Genomic DNA, 20,105 nt, shown 5'->3' with positions numbered 1-20,105 from the left:
GAAATAATTGATAACATGCATCAGTGAAGGGTTGTGTATTTTTATGTATGTACATACATTATTGAGCCTCATTATGAATCCCTATAGAAACTGATATTAAAGGTGCATAAAAAGCCACATTCACGCCGTCCGTCCACAGTGGGGTATTGTAAGAATACTATAGTGTCCCTGCATGGATATTAGAGAGGTTTAAAAAACAAAATAGCACAAAGGTTAAGGTCAAAATGAATCCCTGCAGGATTATTATAGTAGGTAAAACACAATATGGTCCCTGTAAACTCTCACTTTGACACACTCACGGCTCCCGGGGGTATGACAGTGATTTTCTGCTCAGTGTGTCGCCTCCATGTCCACATCCTGAACGGCTTGTCGTCCTTCTGCAGGGTCAGAGAGGGCGCCTCAGCAGCCAGCCGGCCGGCTCTGGACTATATCGCAGGGAGGTGGGGGAGATGGAGGAGGGGGACACAGAGGGGGAGGGGCCCATGGCGGTCAGAGAGGGGCCGAGCGGTCATGGACTCCTGCCGAACGCCAGCAGCAGCACCACCACCACCACAAACCTCCTGGCGTCTGTCAAAGAGCAGGTAGGAGGCAGAAGATGCCGCAGTCACACCCTTGTTGTTGTTGCGTGTGTGCTTTATTTCCCCTCATTTACTCACAGTTCATTCACCTTTCATCTCTAGTTGCACTTCACCTTTCTGATCTTCTTTGGATTAATAATCTTATCTACTCCAAAAAAACATGCCCTGTTCACACGGGACTAAAATTTAAATGAGAAGAGAAGCGATATTTTAATATCGAATAATATTAATAAATAGCTGCTATCGTATCTCTGACAAGTTGAGAGACATGGACAGATAATGAGAAAATGGGCCCTTGGACACAGACCTGAAAAATGTCTCCACTCGTGCTGCATAAAAGCAGTGTCCCCAAAACACACTCAGTCTGAAAGAGACACAAAACATGGCCGTATCGTTTGTCTCTTAGCGGCCTTTTTGAATTCCTTTGCCGTTGGCATCACCTTGTGGTCCATTTTGTCTTTTTGTGGTCGTTTTACATCTCTCTGGTAGTTTGGCATTTTGTGTAGTTATTTGAATCTCGTTTTGCATCTGTTTGTGGTCATTTGTATCTCTCTGTGGTTGTTTTGCGTCTCTTTTTGGTCTTTTGCATATATATGTTGTGGTATTGCGTCTTTGTGGTCTTTTGCACCTCTTTGAGGTCATTTTTGGTCTCTTTGGAGTCATTTTGCATTTCTGTGGTCATTGACAACTTTTTGTGCATCTCTTGGTTTTTATATTGCATCTTTGTAGTAATTTTCATCTCTGTGAGGTCATTTTGCATCTCCTTCTGATCAGTTTTAGTTTCTTTGTGGTCCTTTTGCACATCTCTGTGGTCTTCTGCCATTTTTTGTCTCTGGGCATTTTTTGTTTCTTTGTGGTCGTTTTGCATCTCTTTGAGGCCATCTGGATGTCTTTGTGGTAATTTTGAGTCTCTGTGGTCATTTTGCATCTCTTCATGGTCTTCTGCCTCTCCTTGTGCCATTTTTAGTCTCTTTATGGTCGCTTTGCATCTCTTTGCGAGTCACTTTGTGGTCATTTTTTTTTGTCGCTGGTCATTTTTAGTCTCTTTGTGGTCTTTTGCATCCCTTTGTGGTTGTCTGGATGTCTTCAAGTCATGTTTTTGTCTCTCTATGGTTATTTGATTGACTTCCCAACAAAACATGTTGACAGTCACTTCATACAGAGGTTTGGTCAAGGGGCGGTGGGACTGTACCCATTAAACCTGTTTTAGTAAACCACCCACAGCACTAACAACCCAACTATCTGTCACCGCCTGACTCTGAGAGGCGGGAGGCACCGCCCCTGTGGCTCCGCCCCTGCTCACAGGATAAATGAAGCCTGTGATTCACCCAAATTTACTGAGCAAATCCTGAGGATTATCTCCAGATGAGACTGAAATTTAATGGGTCTTCATGCTGAGCTTCCAGAATTTGTACCAAAAATCTTTTAAAACTCTCATTAATAATTTTCTACTTGGACTTCCATAACTCTGTTCCCAAAAAGCATGGTAAAAGTGGGACGGAATACAAAATAATGACTGAGAAACACATATTTTCGACTGGCAGGAGTACAATTGTTAGATGACTTGTGACTTGTTTGGTGAAACAATGAATGTAACTTGCAGTAAAATTGTATTTGAAAGAAAGAAACTTTGCTTGAGGTCACCAGATAATATTCATCTTGTGTGAATGGTCCTTGATATGAAATGACAGCGATGTTATGAAAGTGTGATTTTATACCTGTTTCCTTTGCTTGTTTTTCACACATTTCAGACACAGGTTTGTCTTCTGCTTCTTATTGAAATGAAGTGTCTCACCAAATGCTTCGGCTCGGGGGGTTTCACTTTTTCCCGCATTTTGTTTCCGTCCTCTCGATGGCTGCTCAATGCCAGTGTGACAAAAGTTTTGACAGTTGTCTCTGGTTAAATGATGCAGAATTTAATTAATGTCTCACTGACATATTTTGAGCGGAATGTTGAAAAGAAGTGACAGAGATGTTTACATCTGTTTTTCCGCTGCTATCGACACTCACTGGAAAACATCAGATCTGTATTACATATTAATGGGGTAAGATTGCAGCTGCAGTGTGAACGCAGCCTCCGTCTGTCTCCCTCCCCTGCTGTTATTTTAATGCTCCGCTCTATCCCGTCAACATGGGAGTCTGTCTGTTCTCCTGCTCTTAATTATGCCTGGACAGTGGCCATGTTCTCAACTTAGTCCCTGGGTGTGTGACACTGAATTAGGCACACTGCTATTTAAAGGCTTATGATGTCCAAGAAAAGAGAGGCTGCCTTTACTTTTAATCTGCAATTTTCCTTGGAGCTATCAGACAAAAAAAAATGTGGGACTCAGATTCCTGTTAAGTCTCTCGATTGATGTGAAGTTAAGGAAAACGCTGCTGGGCTTCCTTGATGTTTCTTTTGGTTTTGGTTGAACGCAGCAGGAGCTGCGTTGTCACCCCTCGATCACAGTTAATGCCTCAAAGGCTCTGCTTGCTTCTGGAAACTCATTCATTTCACACATGAGAATCCATGACTGCTGCATCATTTTCCTGCACAGTGCAGTCTAATGCAGTGAAGGACGAGCGTGCGTTGGATGTATTTGATGTTTTATTTCTACAGGGGCTGGATGCAGAGGCTCGAAGTCACATGACTTGGACTCGTCAATTCATGACACTTGGACTTGGACTTTAACATCAAAGACTCATGACTTCACTTTGAGCTTGTTGTAGTGTTGATCAGAAAATCCTCACATGGGTTTGATGATGACAAATAATGGTTTCTTTAGTAATACTATTACAAATAAAGGTTCTAACTAGAACCATAAGCCTTTTTTTTAGTTGTCTCCACAGGAGAATGCTTCATGGTCCCTGGTAGAACCTTTTTAAAAGCTCCACTTGGAACCATCTGTGGAAGGTTTCACCCTGAACCCCCCATGAGAGGTTAAACAGAGAACCCTTCAATGGTGTAATGATTCCAAGCAGAACCCTCACTGAGAACCCACTGAGTAGGTTCAACCAAGTACACTTTTATATGTAGAGTTGTAGCTAGAAGTCACCCAGGGGGTTCTACCAAGAAGCCTTTAAAATTCTAAGGACTATCTACAACATACTGAGGTGGATCTACCAGGAACTTTTGCATTCCTGTTCCTAGGGTTTCATCCAGAACCTACCCAAGAACCCTATTTTATTTCAGGGGTTTTAACTAGAACCCAATCACAGGGAGAGCCTTTTGTATTCATTGGGTTTAATCTAAAACTGCAGGGGTTCTACCATGAAACCCTTTTATATTCTAAGGATTTTATCTAGAACATACTGAGGTTCTACCATGAAGACTTTTGTACTCCAATGGTTTTATCTAGAACATACACACAGGATCCTACTGAGAACTTTTATATTGTATGGTTTCATCAAGGACGCTCCCAGGGAACTCTACCAAGAAACATTTTATATTCTACAGATTTTATTTAGAACACACTGAGAGGTTTATTGAGAAGGCTTTTATATTCCAAAGGTTTTATCTTGCACCCACCCAGGGATTCCACTGAGAACCCTTTTATATTGCCCTACAAAGAACAGTTGACAAAGAATCTGAACAATCCTTAAAGAACTCTTTCTTTCAAATAATGATCTTTGGATGAAAGGAGTTCTTAATGGAACCCTTGGTCTTACAAATGAGAAAACCTTTCTTCAAGAAAGGATTCTTCATAAGCAAATGGTTCTGGGTAGTCCTTCATCAAGAACCATTTTGGAACCCTTATTTCTCAGAGTGTATGAGGACTTTTTGGAAGAGGTGAACAGGCAGCAGAGAAAAAGGCTGATTTCATGTTGATAACAGGACACAGAGAGATGGATGATTAACAGCTAACAAAGTAGAAAAACGTCCAGCAACATAAATCATGGCTGCAGTTCTGAACTTGAAAGCAAACATTCTATCATGTCGCTTGTCTCAGACTGTTGAACGGGCTGTGACCAGAAAATATAATGAAGTTGCTTTACCTTTTCTCTGTGTGGAAATGCAGGCGGCAGCGTTGCTGAAGCGTCAAATCTCCTGCCTGCAGTTTCTCCACAGAAATGTCAAATTAGACGTGCTAAATGGAGCACATCAGTTATTGCCTGCCATTGTGTTCAGGGCCTGATGCTTTTCCACTTTGCTCTCATTTAGCCCATTAAAAGTGGAAAGTGTGATAGACGTGAGCAGGGAAACACCAGAACTGCGGCTGCGTGGGGCAACTCGGAAACCTAAAACCTAAAAGACGCAGTGTTCCTGCACAGTTTGTCACTTCTGGAGCAAACACTTTGAGATTGATTAGATGTTGAGACAACAGCTTGCAGCAAAGATGCTCTGAAATGAAAGATGAGACGTCTGTAGCTGCCATTTGCATCATTCTGTGAAATCAAGAATGAAATATGTCCCTGTTATCAGAGCTAAACAGTTTACAGAGCTGTCACAATATGAAGTTTTACCCTGCCAAAGTTCTGTGTTGGAAGATTTTCTGTTTGTTTGGGCTGACATTGAAACTGACCTCCAGCTGGTAGCTTTAGCCATTAACCACTCACCTCTGAAGTTCACTGACACTTTGAGTGAACAATTAAATAGAAATATGGTATTTTTTTCTCAGTTGGGCGGAAGCACCTGTCAAGTAAACATTTGACATTAAAGGAATAGTGTGACATTTTAGACAATATGCTCATTTGATACTTGCAGAGAGTTAGATTGATACCCCTCTCATCAGTCTGTTCAATGTGAGGCCACAGGCAGCAGACAGGTTAGCTTAGCTTAGCACAAAAGTGTTTGCTAGGATTTAACTGATGCTATAGTACACTCTGAGAAATAAATTTGCTAACTAGAACCATAAAAGGTTCTTCCGCTAGTCCCCATAGAAGGACCCTTTATGATTCCTGGAAGAACCTTTTATAAAAGCTCCACTTCGAACCCTTAGAACCCAACATGAACGGTTATACAGTATGTAGAACCACCTGTGAATGGTTTCACCCAGAACCCCCTATGACAGGTTCTACAGACAACCCTTAAATGGTGTGATTGCTCCACCCAGAACCTTCTCTGGGGGTTGTATTCAGAACCTTTCCACCAACCGGGTGAGCCCCCTGAATGGGTTCTTGTTGGCACTTTTTCAAGAACCTTTTATAATCCTAGGGTCTTATCTCAAAGTTGGAAAGGGGGTTCAAGAATTTTATATTGAACTCACATATGAGCGCCTATTGAGAACCTTTTTATATTCCGGTGGTTTTAAGTATGGTGTAATGGTTTCATCCAGAACCCTCTCTGGGAGTTCTATCCAGGACTTCTCCACCTTCTACAGGGGACCAGAAAACTCTCTTTGGGGGTTCTACTGAGAAGCCTTAAGGGTCTTGTCTAGAACACTTTTGTATTCCTATTCCAAGGGTTTCATCTAGAACCCAGCCACATTTTTATCTTCAATATTTAGTGTGCTATACCATTCTTTATTATGTCCAAAATTCCTGCCACCATGAACATTACTCAACGCTTGTTTTGTGAAATATTCAAACCACTTTGTCCCCCATTATATCTGTTCTAAATCTAGATGTCTTGTTGTTCATTTTATACATGTTTGTCTGTAATTAAGTTCAGAAATATTTAATATCTTTGGTTCCTTGACTACAGTTTAAAATGAAGCTCCTGGGGTTTGAACAATACTTGTCTGCACAGTATGAGCACAGTTTGGCGTGGGCAACCGGGTCAATAAACAACAATAACATCACAATAATTCTCCCATAAGTCTTTTTATCCTATGAGGGAAAACAAAGCAAGTTCATATTTCATTATTTCTAAACGAGAGAATCCTGCCTGCCAAAACGTTATCAGATATTCATCCAAACACTTGTTTGGTTCCCCGTGGTCGTCAGTAGCAGACTGTTGTTGTGCAGGGCAGCTCCCAGGTGTAAAAGACGGGTCCCACTGTATGAACGTGTGACGCATGATGCTGCTGAAAAAGAACATGCACGCTCAGCAAAACCTTTCCCAGGATGGAGAGGAGAGGTGGGGGGAGCTTGATGAAACAACAACTGGGCCACGTCAGCGCTCTCCATGCTTGGATTGATTCCAACGATTAGGTCCTGAAACACCAGAGCAAATTTACCGAACAGCTGAGCTCGATACAGATGATTGACGGAGCGGTGGGGCCGCTCCTCCTGCAAGAGGTCCGCCTCACAGACCCTGAGAAATAAGGGTTGCTCCTGAAGGCCTGAGGTTCTACCCAGAAGCATTTGCCTCTGAAGGATCCTTTTTGAAGAAAGGGGTCATCCAAGGAAACCTTTTTGGAAGGAAGAGTTCTTTAAGGATTGTTGAAATCTTTGAAGAATTCTTTTGTCAAGGGTTTGTCAAGAGTTCTCTGCCATTATCTATAACCCCCTGGGTGGGTTCTGGATAAAACTCTTAGAATGTAAAAAGAATCTCAGTAGAACCCCCTAAATGGGTTCTAGATATAACCCCCTGGGTAGGTTCTAAATAAAACCTTTGGAATATAAACTGGTTCTCAGTAAAACCCCCTGGGTGGTTTCTAGAAAAAGAGATATGAATATTAAAAGTTTTCTTGCGTGGGTTCTAGATAAACCCTTAGATTATAAAGAAGTTCTCAGTAGAACCCTTAGTGAGTTCTATATAGAACTCTTGGGATATAAGAAGTTTCCTGATAGAACCCCTTAGTAAGTTCTAGATAAAACTCTTGGAATATTAAAAGGTTCTTGGTAGAACTTCATAAAGCCATTGAAAAGAATAAGGTTCCTGACAGAACCCCCATAGTGAGTTCTAGATAACATTTTTGAAATATAAAAAGGTTTTTGGTAGAGCCCTTGAGTGGGTTCTTGTTAGCACCCAGAAGGTGGAAAGGTTTTGGACAGAACCCCCCAGAGAGGGTTTTGAGCGGAACCATTACACCATAGAAGGATTCACTGTAGAACCTCTCAAAGGGGGTTGTGGGTGAACCCTTTCACAGATGGTTTGATGTATAACCCTTTAAAGTATGTTTTTTATAGAGACAACCTGAAGAACAATTCATGGTTCTAGTGAGCACCTTTGTTTTCTCAGAGTGTGTGCGCTGCAGGGTCACAGTCTGAATCACAGGGTTAAACCCACTCTGTCAATCCAGTTATGTCACCACCCGGCGCTGCGCGGCCCCTGATGCTATCTGAGGCATAAAACTGCTGCTGTTTGACATCTGCCTGGATCTGAATACATGTCATATTTTTGGACAGACAAGCTTGCGATGGCCTCTTGTTGACTCCACATCGTGGTGCTCGAGGTTTCGTGTCACGTTAGCTGTCCGCTGCAGAGCCACTGTGGTGGAACTGGAAACTGATTTCTCTTGATATACACTCTTAAAAATAACTTTTTTTGGTTCCTGTTAGAACTCTCCACTTTGAACCTTTTCAAAGAGTTTTACTACAACCCAACGTAAAGGGTTATACCTTGAACCATCTGTGAAAGGTTTCATCCAGAAACCTCTATTAGAGGTTCTATCCACTTTAGAGACACTTTCCACCCTCTAAGGGTGTCTACAAGTGCCCACCAAGGGGGTTCTACTGAGAACCTTTTCATATTCCATCGTTTTCCTCTAGCATCCACCAAGGGGGTTGAACTGGAACTTTTTATATTGCAGGGGTTTTATCAAGAACACAGTCAGGGGGTTCCACAGAGAACCTTTTCATAATCAAAAAGTTTTATTAGGACAAAAAACCCTTGATCAACCTTTAATGGAAGAGTTCTTGAAGGATTTCAACAATCCTTCACAAACTCTCAATAGAACCCTTTGTCTTATAGAAAACCCTCAACAAACAAAAAAAAGGGTTATTCAGAAGCAAACGATTCTAGGTAGAACCTTAGCCACTTCAGGAAGAACCCTTTTAGAACCTTTATTTCTAAGTGTGTACACTGTTGAAGTCCACCCTCTGACACTGTTCTAAATCTCATCTATCTGTGATGTTCTCTGCCTCATCTACTTAGTGACTTCCACTATTTCCCAGAATGCCATTTGACTGCCTTCAGAGAACCAGCCAACTTGTTGCTTTTCTATCAGAGGTGGGTGTTGGGGCGTATAAAAAGAAGAGAAAGTGTTTTGATCCATCTATGGGTTACATGTGTAGGCAGAGAGAGCAACGGAGATGGCAAAACAAGAGCAGGAAGCACGGCATTCTGGTCTATTGAGGCTACTGTGGGTGTAGTAACTGGAATTTCTGCCTGTCCTCTCAGGATTTCTTTCTGTGTGATTGTTGAGCTTAGAATAATATTCGGACAGATAGGTCTTTACAAAAAAAAAAAAAAAAGATTTTGTTCACTCAAGTTTATCAGACTTATTTTTTTTTTCTCAAAGATTCAGTTTTATCTAAAGAAGAAGAGTTTGATTCAAAACTCAAAAATCTCATGAAGGCAGTTGCCTTAAAACTCCTCAACTTTCTTTGCAGTGTGCTAAGGTGTGACTTGTGTCATTATCTGGACATGAAATCACAACGTGAGACTTTGGTTATATTGCGCAGCCCAATGTGAGAATAAGAAATGCTTCTCAGAGCAGTAAAATGGGTTTCAAAATGTTAAGCTGCCTTTTGAACAAAGTGTTTAAGGGGGGATTCTCCCTTTAAGATGGCGAGTTGTAGCGAGAGCAGCAATGTGTCGCAGCAGCAGAACTAGGCCGAACATTTCACGGATATCACAGATGCAGTCTGGATAAACCAAACTGCCAGGCTAAGATTAGACACGGCGAGAAGCAATAAGACGCAGAGGTCTGTGGTTGGTGTCACTTGATAAGAGAGAGAAGAAGACTTTGTGACGGCGCACAATAAGCCGTGGCGAATTGTCCAGTAGCGCCCAGCTGGTACGAGACATTGCCTGGCACGGCTCTGCGTCGGCCTGGCAGGGTTAGGCGTGTTTCCAGACATCACGAGGTGACAGGCGCAGGCAGGGCTGGATGTGCAGCTCTGTTTGCCCCCCTGAGGCGTGCCGTAACGTGGAGAGGCTGAAACAACAAGGTCTGTGTGCGCCTGTCCCGTCTCTGTGCTGCTCTGAAGTGATGTAAGGAGGAGATGTAGGAGCAGAGAGAGGCAGAGTCAGCAGTGACGCGGTGGCAGCAAGCAGCACGTTCAGCAGTGTGCTGTTTGAATAACACACTGTTGTAGTGTTGTGGTGAATGTATCGGGACTGTCACTTCATACATCTTGTTGTCTTTTTCCACATCACATGCATCATGGACCTCTCCTTTTCTGATTAATGCAACTTATTTTGGACCACCTCACTTGTGCAAATCACTGTTTTGCATCTTCCTCTTTGTATTTTATTGTTATTGTGTTTCCACCGGTCCTACATTTTGTTTACTTTTGTGAGATCATGAGATGCGTTGAGATCATGCAATAGTTGATCTTGCTCTGATCTGAACCAAAGTGATGTGCACCCAGACATAGGTTTCATTTCAACACCTGGGGGGAGGGGGGCACATAATTTATTAAGTGGGAGCCCTCGCCCAGGAAATTTTGAGCATCAAACATTTAATTTCCTGCACTCTGGTGATTTTTATGCACAAATTTGTGCCTTTTCTGCATCAATTTATAGTGGTAATAACTTTATTTATGCAAAGGAAGACACAACTTCGAAGGAGAGGGGCACATACTAAGTGGGGGTCCTCCCCCAGGAAATTTTGATCATCAAGCACTTCTGCACTCTGATGATTTTGTATGCACAAATTTGTGCCTTTTCTGCATCAATTTGTAGTGGTAATATTTTTATTTATGCAAAGGAAAACACACATCGAGGGGAGGCACATATTAAGTGGGGTTCCTCCCCTAAGAAATTTTGATCATCAAGCACTTAATTTCCTGCACTCTGGTTATTTTTTATGTGCCATTTTGTGCCTTCTCAGCATCCATTTAGAGTGGTAATATCAGCAAAGGAAAACACACCAGGTGAGTTTCCAAGGACGACTTCAGGTCGTTCTGTATGGAAACCATTTGGCACATCACAGTAACATTTTGTCACCTTGAAAGTGCAGTACGGTTAATGCATAATGTCGTGAATAAAACGTGATCCAGACCCACAGAACTCAAACCATTTTTACACCAAAATTAGCATGTATATACACATATTTTTCTGATGTGTCACGCTCGACGTTACAAACACGCGGGAAAACTAATAAAGAGTAAAAAGCAGCATGGAGGACAGTGACAAAGTCAAAGTCTCTCAAACTCATCACCAACTTATTTGGCACTCAAACTAATGTTTTTCCAGCACTGTTTGAATGGAGAGGGATGGAATGTGTGGCTGAGAGGACAGAGTCACAGAAATTACCAGCAAAGCTGACAAACCCTGATAGCACTGCGCTGTAAATTATCGTGTCCACCCAGACGTCATGTTACCATCACTGCTGCAAAATACCTGTGACTACTGCATTTGAACCAGAAATGAATGCCGATTAGACCCCTTCCTATTGAAGACAAAAGCCAGAGGGTTTTTTATCCAGTGTAAACTGGGCTTTATTGCATGATATTTTTAGTTACTCAATACATTCTTCATGAATCCCCTCATAAATTGCACAAGGACACTTGTACAAATGCAATGATTCTGGAAAATGAATCTGCAGTGTCCTAGAAAAATGTCAAAACCACTTAAAATTTTAAAGAAAAAAATCCTTAACATGGCTTGCCTAAGTCTAGACCCAAAATAAAAGTCTTTTTCTTCATTTGCACAATTAAATTAACATTTTGCAATAGTTTGCAGCAGCCGCCTCAGAGAAATATCAGCCCTGCATGCAGACAAACATCTCTCCAATTAACTTGGAGTAATTGCAACAGAAAAATCAACACTTATTAACACTGGGAAATTAGCTGTGTGTACCCAATTTCCTCACGGGGATCATTAAAGTTTCATGCAGTCTGAACTAAAGTGATAATGTATAGACAATCTCCAGTCTGTGTGTGTGTGGCGTACTTCTTCAGGTGTCAGATTATGTCTGGATTTAAGAGTTTATTTCTGTGAGCTCGTTTTAATTTCAGAAGCAGACTCATTGCTCCTGAAATCAGGCCAGCTTACTTTGTTTTGGCTGTCAGCTGTGATAGCATGCAGACTTCTTCAGTCCATAGTGGATGAGACACAAACAAAGAACCACCATGATGAGACCATTAACTAAATCACTGTACACCATCTGCCTAAAGAGACTGTCAAGGCTCCGTGCATCACATGGCCGGAGCTGACCCAAATACAAAAGAGCTTTTATCAAGAGATATAAACAGATGGAAAGCTGCAAACATGGATTTAAGTGTCTTTTGTAGTTTTTAGAGGATTATGATATGAAGGATGGATGGATGGATGGATGGATGGATGGATGGATGGATGGATAGATAGATAGATAGATAGATAGATAGATAGATAGATAGATAGATAGATAGATAGATAGATAGATAGATAGCCCTCAGATTTGTCCTGTGACCCCACAGAGGGCCCTGACCCTGAGGGTGAGAACCGCTGGACTAAACTCAACCCAATCTCTTCAATCTGCATATAAATAACACGACTTTATACTTTACTTTACTTTACCTTATGCTATGAACTTCTGTGGAGAGCAGATCCACAGTCAGGAGGCCCTCGTTGCCATGGTAACAAAAATAAACATCTGGTTAATTTTGTGAAACAAACAGTGGCAGTGTGGGTTATGCAACAACAATTTATTTGGTTAGGTTCCACTGCATTAGGTTGCCTTGAGTTATTATTATTACGGGTGTATTGTGTCCAGTTGCTTTGTGTTTGTTTGCACTGTGTTTAGTTGCCTTGTGTTAGGTTGCTTTACATTTAGTTGCATTGTGCTTGATTGCATTGCATTTTGTTGAATTGTGTTTAGTCGCTTAATATGTAAAGACAGTTCTTCTCCCAGTTACCCAAACTACAGGTGTGAAACTGAAATCACAAACTAGGGGAGAATCTGTGGCTCAGTTGGTAGAGGGTGCGAGCCATGTACTGAGGATATCAGTCCTCTGCAGTGGCTCTTGTTTGATTCCTGCCTGTGGCCCTTTGCTGTACACCGACTTCCCTCTTTCTTGCCTCCTTCCTGTCAAGTCTTCTGCTGTTCTAACAATAATAATAAAAAGGCAAAAATGCCCTCACAATCTATAGAGAAGCCAGTTTACTGTGCCACAGTAAACACATCGACCTTATCAGACTTGTCACTTCAACTGATAACATTTCCTGAATTACTTTACAGTGAGGGTTCTTGGGAAGCTGTGTAGTTTTTCACCCAGGTTGTTTTATATTTAGATGTTTATTTGCAGACAGCTAATTCTCCGGTGGCCCACCGTGATGACACCAGCTGTGGTTCCTAGAAGATTTATGAAGCAGCTGGGAAGCCTCTGTGTTATGTAACAGAATTCAAATGAGGGAGTGCCAAAACTACCAGCCATTCGGCCACACTCGGCAAACATCTGCTCCGCATTCATACCCCTGAGCAAGGCAAAGGATCCCTACCAGCTCTTAGGGCTTCTAATAAATAGGGCATATGGTTGTGTTGTAGTGATTAAGTTGTCAAACATACCAAAAGTAGACTGATGGCTACATTTCATGGATATATTTTCATACAGATATCATATATTTTTTTCATCACAATTTGGAAATACACAAATCACAAAGAGTTAGTTGCACAAAAAAAACAATGATTGATTTGATCTAACATTAGTTCTAATCACAGTTTCATAAATCCAAGTTAGAATTTAATCAATATGGAGATATTTGCTTACCCAAATAAAAATAAATAAATACATAAATTTGCTAGCTAACTAAAAAGTTAACAAAATGTTATTTTGTTTACTAGCCAGCCAAAAATGTAACAAATGCTATTTTGTTTGCTAACTAGCTAAAAAAAAATAACAGAACTTTGCCTAGTTAGCCCACGGACCAACTGAAAGAAAGAATGAGACGCAAACTCAACTTGAAACTTATTCAAGGAACTTTATTATTTTAATACTGGGTCACATTGTAAATTGAAATTTAAAGTTTTAATGGAACATAATTAAACGCAAAAAAATTATGTTTAAATTGAATCTTACTTAATTTTAAGGTAGTTTTAAAGTTAAATTCTGATTTAATCAGGTTTAAAAATGAATCTTTGTTGGTGCAGCCCGGCCTAAGAGTCTTCTTCGTGCTTTGTAATCATGAACTAGTTGAGTTTTCAGGGGAAAATGATACCATTTGTCTGTTGTAGCAGCAATTCACTTAAATCATAAAGTACTGAGGCAATAAGAAGCATCTGACTCCCATTAACCTACAGTACACATACTCATTCATGCCTTGTTTAGTGGGACGTACAGCCTGAAGAGAGAGGCCAGAAACAGAGAAACAAGCAGAGCTGAAAGTCTCACAGTGTATAAAATCAAATTATCTTCACTCAAGGCCTTAAAAGGTTTTGAATATAGTTATGCATGGTCTTGAATTCCCTGGAAAAATCAGGTTAGTCACGGTGGACAGACGTGAAATGTGTCTTATATGATTTTAACTGCCATCAAAAGTCCTGCAGAAGTTTCGCTTCGGCTCTTAAACATATTTACTGTCGTCCCATATGGACCCAACATGGCAGAGAGCTTCTGTTTATAGAGACATAATGGAGCGTTACCTCTCAACCTCCCTCTACATGTACAGAACTGTGACATCCTGGTGGGTTAATTTATTCAGTAATAAGAAAACATTAACACATTACCTGCTTTTATTATCCAGGTGAAAATTTATGAGAAACACTGTGTGCTTGACAAAAAATAAACACGTATAAGGCAGCTTTAGAGCAGTACATACACCTCCTATAATGATGGAAATTAAAAACTAAATAGGCTGCCCACTTTTACATAACTTTCATTGTAGGAATGAAAATCAAATAATTACACTGATTGATAAAGGTGCTTTCTGTGCTTTTCTGTTTTAATATGCCTCTAAAACAGGACAGATAAGTCCTGAATTTTGAAAATGTATGTGTGCTTCTGAGCCTGATGCTGGCTGGGTATACGTGTTGGATAACTTGTGCGTAATTCTTCCCTCCTTCAGCAACACTTTTTTTCTTCTTTCTTCTCTGGAGGAGATGAGGATGAGGAGAAAAAGGAGAAGGCAGCCACAAAGCTGCACCTCAGTCTGGCTCACCTCTCCTCTCCCACGATATTCAGCCAGTGGAACTGCAAAAAATGATGATGACAATGATTATATTGAATCATAAAACACTATAATTTCATGGTGCTTCAGTGTAAAACATAAGCAGTTAGTTGCATATCTGCATGACTTTTATGTTTCATGTATTGTATTACTTTTTGCAGGCGTCCTGCCTTTTCCATATATTTTCTTGAAACAGGAGATCTGTCTCCTTGCTCACATCTTTTCTCTTTGTTTCCTCACTGTTATTTCACCATCATGCTTGCACTCCAGGCACAGCTGCTTCTTAAAAGTGATGAGAGCTGACTTCAGTGTTACTAGATGCAAAATATAGCAATATTGTACTGTGACTTTATCCTATTTTGTCAAAAAATAATCTTACAGACAGAAACAACCTTTGAAGGAGCCAGAATACTACTATTGCTTTTACACAGAATAGATCACAGCTCATCACACAACCACTCCTTCTGTTCTTACCTGTCAAAATAAAAGCCTCAGGCTGTGTCACTAAATGGCTCTACCAGCTGCTTGGTCAGTGAGGTGCTGGTTTGTTGCTCTCAAATAAGATTTTGTTGCAGGTTTATGGAGACGTCACAATCATTGTACATTCAGGCTTTTTGGTATTGTTGATTGTATATCATACAGGTATTAAAACTATAGTACACATACAATAATTATTGCACATCTGGCAACACTGGCTGACTTTGTGATTGGTGTATTGCATGTTCAGCCTAAAACTCACCCATGAATTAATCAAGACACTTGTGCACTGCTGGATAGCAAAGGTGGACTTGGACACTCACTCTGATGTAAACGTCATTTCTAGGAGACAAGGTTGATTTATTGGAACAGATAAATGAAAATGAAAGTTAGAATATGGTTTTGAAAAAACAAGCAAGACAAGACAACAAGACAAACAACCTATTAAACTCATGATGATGTGGTTTGTTGGGGTCTGTACCGAGGAAACATGCTTTTTAGATTTTTAGGCTACAGCATCCTTGTCCTGGTTCTGTGAATGGGTTGCACTCAGCCATATTGCATTTCTGATATGATTGTGATTAATTGTGCAGCCCTTGTTAAGATGAAGCAAAACGAGGATGAAAAGAGCTATAGTAGAGATGTTAGACAAAAATGACATCAGACTGATGCTTGGACTGAGACCACTGAGATTTGAGCTGAAATGATCAGCCGATTAGTCAACTGATGATATTTTCTTGATCCACCTTGGAAAATGTGAATATCTGCAAGTTTTCTTCATCTTCTGGCTTGATGTATTTTACTTTTTCCTGGCATTTTATAGGCCAAAACAAACTATCATTTTATGACTGAACTAAAGAAGTGGAAGATTGATAATGAAAATAATGGTTAGCTGTAGCTATACTAGAAACCTGATACATCCAGGGCTGATTTTCTTTCCCAGTTCACTGCTGTGTTTCTGTGTCATTTATTCAAAGACCTGATTAATTTGCAAGACTTCCTAATTGCCTATGAGGACTTGTGACAGCTGTGGGGAGTCGTACATGTGCAGCGGTGTACCCAGAAAAATCAAAATATGAGAAAAACAGGTTGTATCTGTTTCTACCCTCTGAAATAAATTCTCACCTTGATATCTATATTTTATGATTGTCTGCTCAATACTCAGTGCTTTATGCTGAAATTCTTAAAATGTGGGTAATTACATCATCCAAACTGAAGGCCATTAAAAGGTCATGGACACAGTTTTAGTGCTTTAAATCTTGAATCCACTCTAACAGGTTTAAAAATGCGCTTCAGTCTCTCGGTGAGCTCACAGCCGGTGAGAAATCACTCAAGTCATGCAGACCAAACATTAAATGGGTTTTACATTTAATTCTAACTGGCATCAAATAGCTCTTAAAGAGGAGGCTTAAATTGTCGTGTCATGCTTGTAATCACTGGTGTAAATGTGTCTTCCGGCAGGAGCTTCAGTTTGAGCGACTGACTCGGGAGCTGGAGGAGGAGCGACAGATTGTGGCGAGCCAGCTTGAGAGGTGCATGCTGGGGGCCGAGTCGCCAGCGGGAGACAGTAGCAGGTAGGTTTGATAGCATGACATTTCTTGCTTTGAATCACAAATTATTCAACAGACAATATTGCAAAGACACTAAGACTGGGTTGCAACAATAACAATTAATGTAGTTCAAATGAGAGTTTAGCAAAACTAGCAAAACTGGGTTTAAAATTTAGCAGAGCTCTGTTGCACAATTGCACTGTGTTTAGTAAAACCCAAGTTTAGTGACACCAGAGGTAACACTGTCGGGAACTAGTAAGTATAAAAGAGGGGGGCACTAACTTTCAGCTGCTGTGTAGTCCTTAACAAAACAATGCATTGTTTGCTAGCCGGCCAAAAAAACAAACAAACTGTTATATTGTTGGTAGTTGACTAAAATCCAAGAAAATTATGTTGTTTGCTAGCTGGCTGAAAAAAAAGGAACATTACATTGTTCTTTAGCTGGTTAAAAAGAAAACATGACTTTGTTTGCCATGTAGTTAAAAACAACAAAACGTTATATTGTTTGCAATCTGTTTAACAAGAAAATGTTACATTGGTTGCTAGCTGGTTAAAAAATAAAAAAAAGTTACATTTAGGATATACAGGATTTGTTTTGGATTGTTTGAGTTTTGGAACAATGGGCTGTGAGAATGATAGCATGGCACCATTTAGCCTCAGTCCTTATGTAAGCAAACATCAAGAGCATATTTCAAGGCCCTTTTATGGAGCTCTTGTTTGAAATAAGTCAACTGCAAACATTAAAAAGCCAGACAGTTAGACAACATTTTGAACCAGTTTGTTTGAGTTTATCTTAGTTTAAACAGTTTGCGACAGCTACTTAAAATTGCTAGCAGTATTTGTCATTTCAGCCCGCAAAAGTGATAGCTGTTGGGTAGAAATAAAAAGCCAGCTTTTCTCTCCTTGTGTCTGAAATCAAGGGCCCATTGTTTAAAAAAAAATGTCTGTAAATCTGTCACAGTTAAAAGCTTGACAGGCGTAGCTACAGTGCTTCCAGCCTCCAGCCACAGTTTTTCATGCAGCCACGGGAGGATTTTCTGCAATTTGAATGTGTTTAAGTTAATAAAAATCAAATGTCAGGCTGAAATTGAACACTGACATCATTTGAGCACTTACTCACAATGTCATCTTCTAATAAGAAAGGGATTCTCAAATAAGGTTGATAGAATGATGTAATTTTGCTTTTTGAGTCCTTCTGGCCACCTCTCTGCAAGACTAATCTCACTTTAGATGCAGTTAACAGCTCAAAATTAAAATGTATTCTTACAATGCCCCCCAAACATAGTTATTTGTGTTATATGGGTTCACAGTTGTTGGCTGTAAATCCTGCCTGGTTGCAGACCACTCTGTCAGACTATATAAGAGTGACATTTGTCTTCATGAGGAATGATGTTCAGATAGTTGACAGTCATATTGTCCTGTCACAACCTGCATACATCAGCCTTCACACCCACAAAAACACTGAATGTACTGTTGAGATAATACTGTATGCATGAGAAGGGACTTAAAGGGATAGTCTGGATTATTTTAAGTGAGGTTGTTTGAGGTTTTTATCCACAGTCAGTGTGTTACCTACAGTAGCTGGGGGTCAGTTTGTAGAGGAGCTGTAGTATCGGTGTAGGAAGCTAAGCAATGTACTGCTGTGGACAGAGTCAGCAGCAAAATGTATTTTAGACACATAGAAAAATCAATATCAGTTTAAGTGTACGCTATATTTCGAATTTTTTCACCACTTTACTTTGCAGTCAGACAGCCTTTTCCGACGGGAAACTGCCATTATATAACTCAACTGCACTCAGCTTTATTTATAAAGCACCTTTCATACACATGTGCAGCCTGAAGTGCTTCACATAGCTAAACTAAAACAACACAGACAGGAAAAAATAATAAATAAATAAATAAACCATTAAATAAATTAATTGTAGCAATTCCAATAATAAAGGAATAAAAAAAAAATACAAAATTGATAAATAAAAGTCGGTTGTATCAAGTAAAAGAAACTCCAAGGATAAAAATAATGTAAAAAAGCAATGACTGTAACTTAAAAACTTAAAAAAGGTTATAACATTACTCCCAAGTTAAAATTAAAAACCAGATCAAAAAGATACATCTTTAATTTTGTTTTAAAAATACAGAGAGTTATACATAGAAGACAAATGTTGTGCTCTCCAGTCCAACCAAACTCTGCAAAAATAATTTTACCTTGCAGAACACAGGAGTTACTGGTCTTTCTTTGTATTACTGTGTGACTTTGGTGAATTAAAACTAACCTTTAAAACAGAGAAGTCACACAACAACACAAACAAACCATCGGATCGAGGCAGCTGTTGACCAGTAACGCCTGTGTTCTGTGAGGTAAAATTACTGATTTTGCCAATGGAGTTTGTTTGGTTTAGAGGGAGTAATATCTGGCTTTCATAACAGTGGTTTTTCATCAGAAAAGGCCGTCTGATGGCAAAGTGGTGAAAATAAGCAAAATCAATATTGATTTTTCTTTTAGGTGCCTAAAATATGTTTTGCAAACTGGAGGCCACCATCCATTGTAGGTAATACACTGATTATAGATAAAAGCAACACCACTCCAAATATTTCTAGCCATCCCTTTAATATTAATACATATTTTATGTTTTATACAATTTTGACCCTCTAATGTGCCAAAAAGTTCCCAAGATGTTAGTTTGAGATGCCCAAATCGTCAGACATGTTTAATAATCAGCATCACAATATATTTAATTTTGCTGATCATCTTGAACATTAAAGTGTTTATCTGCTCAGTTCTTGATTTGTTTCCAGCTGCAGGTGTTTTCTTGGCCCAGATAACACATCTCCAGTTGTGTGTTCAGTTATATAATACATCTGTTCCCCAGGTGGGGTCAACTGACTTTCATTTTGATCAATTTGAAAAAAAGTAAATTGAAATGCATACAGAGAGATTCTCGTAGATTGGACATGAAGAAATATTTTTGACAAAATAAATATACATATATATATATATATATATATATATATATATATACATATATATATATATATATATAATCACTTTCTTCCTTCCTCTTCCTGGACTGATTGAATATAAAGCATTCGGCCATGACTCTGATTTGATTTACGTCTCTCTCTGCTTTCTCCTCTCCTACATTTCCTCCTCTGGTCTTTGGCTGAAGCTCATCGGAGAAGTCGTTTGCATGGAGATCTGCAGGTACGATGTCTGACTTTTAGCCTTTAACATTTATTATAAAGCTATTTTTAAGAAGATAAGGTCACAGAAAGATTACCGCTTCAGTTTAATATAAAGTGTTACTATCTTATACTGTAAACAAAATGTCCTACAGCTCAAAATGAGATCAAATCTATATGATTTTGGCTCTAAAAGCACTTTTC

The 20,105-nt window shown here is 39.7% G+C and overlaps 1 protein-coding gene across 2 annotated transcripts in view; it reads left to right on the top strand.

The window, feature by feature from the left end:
* LOC146304530 (plakophilin-4-like) overlaps positions 1-20,105 on the top strand; it is a 59,987-nt gene that overhangs the window by 3,346 nt on the left and 36,536 nt on the right. For both annotated transcript variants that reach the window (XM_084713717.1, XM_084713716.1), the window contains exons 2-4: positions 384-581; positions 16,636-16,748; positions 19,889-19,923. In XM_084713717.1, coding sequence (XP_084569843.1) covers positions 450-581; positions 16,636-16,748; positions 19,889-19,923 — 280 coding nt within the window. In that variant the 5' untranslated portion in view covers positions 384-449. The remainder of the gene's footprint in view (positions 1-383; positions 582-16,635; positions 16,749-19,888; positions 19,924-20,105) is intronic.

The sequence above is a fragment of the Lutjanus erythropterus genome, chromosome 24, assembly GCF_056507025.1.
Source record: "Lutjanus erythropterus isolate fLutEry1 chromosome 24, fLutEry1.hap2, whole genome shotgun sequence".
In the NCBI taxonomy this organism is placed as follows: Eukaryota; Metazoa; Chordata; class Actinopteri; order Lutjaniformes; family Lutjanidae; genus Lutjanus; species Lutjanus erythropterus.
Note: the sequence above shows the minus strand (reverse complement) of the source record. Positions and strands in the feature narration are given on the sequence as shown.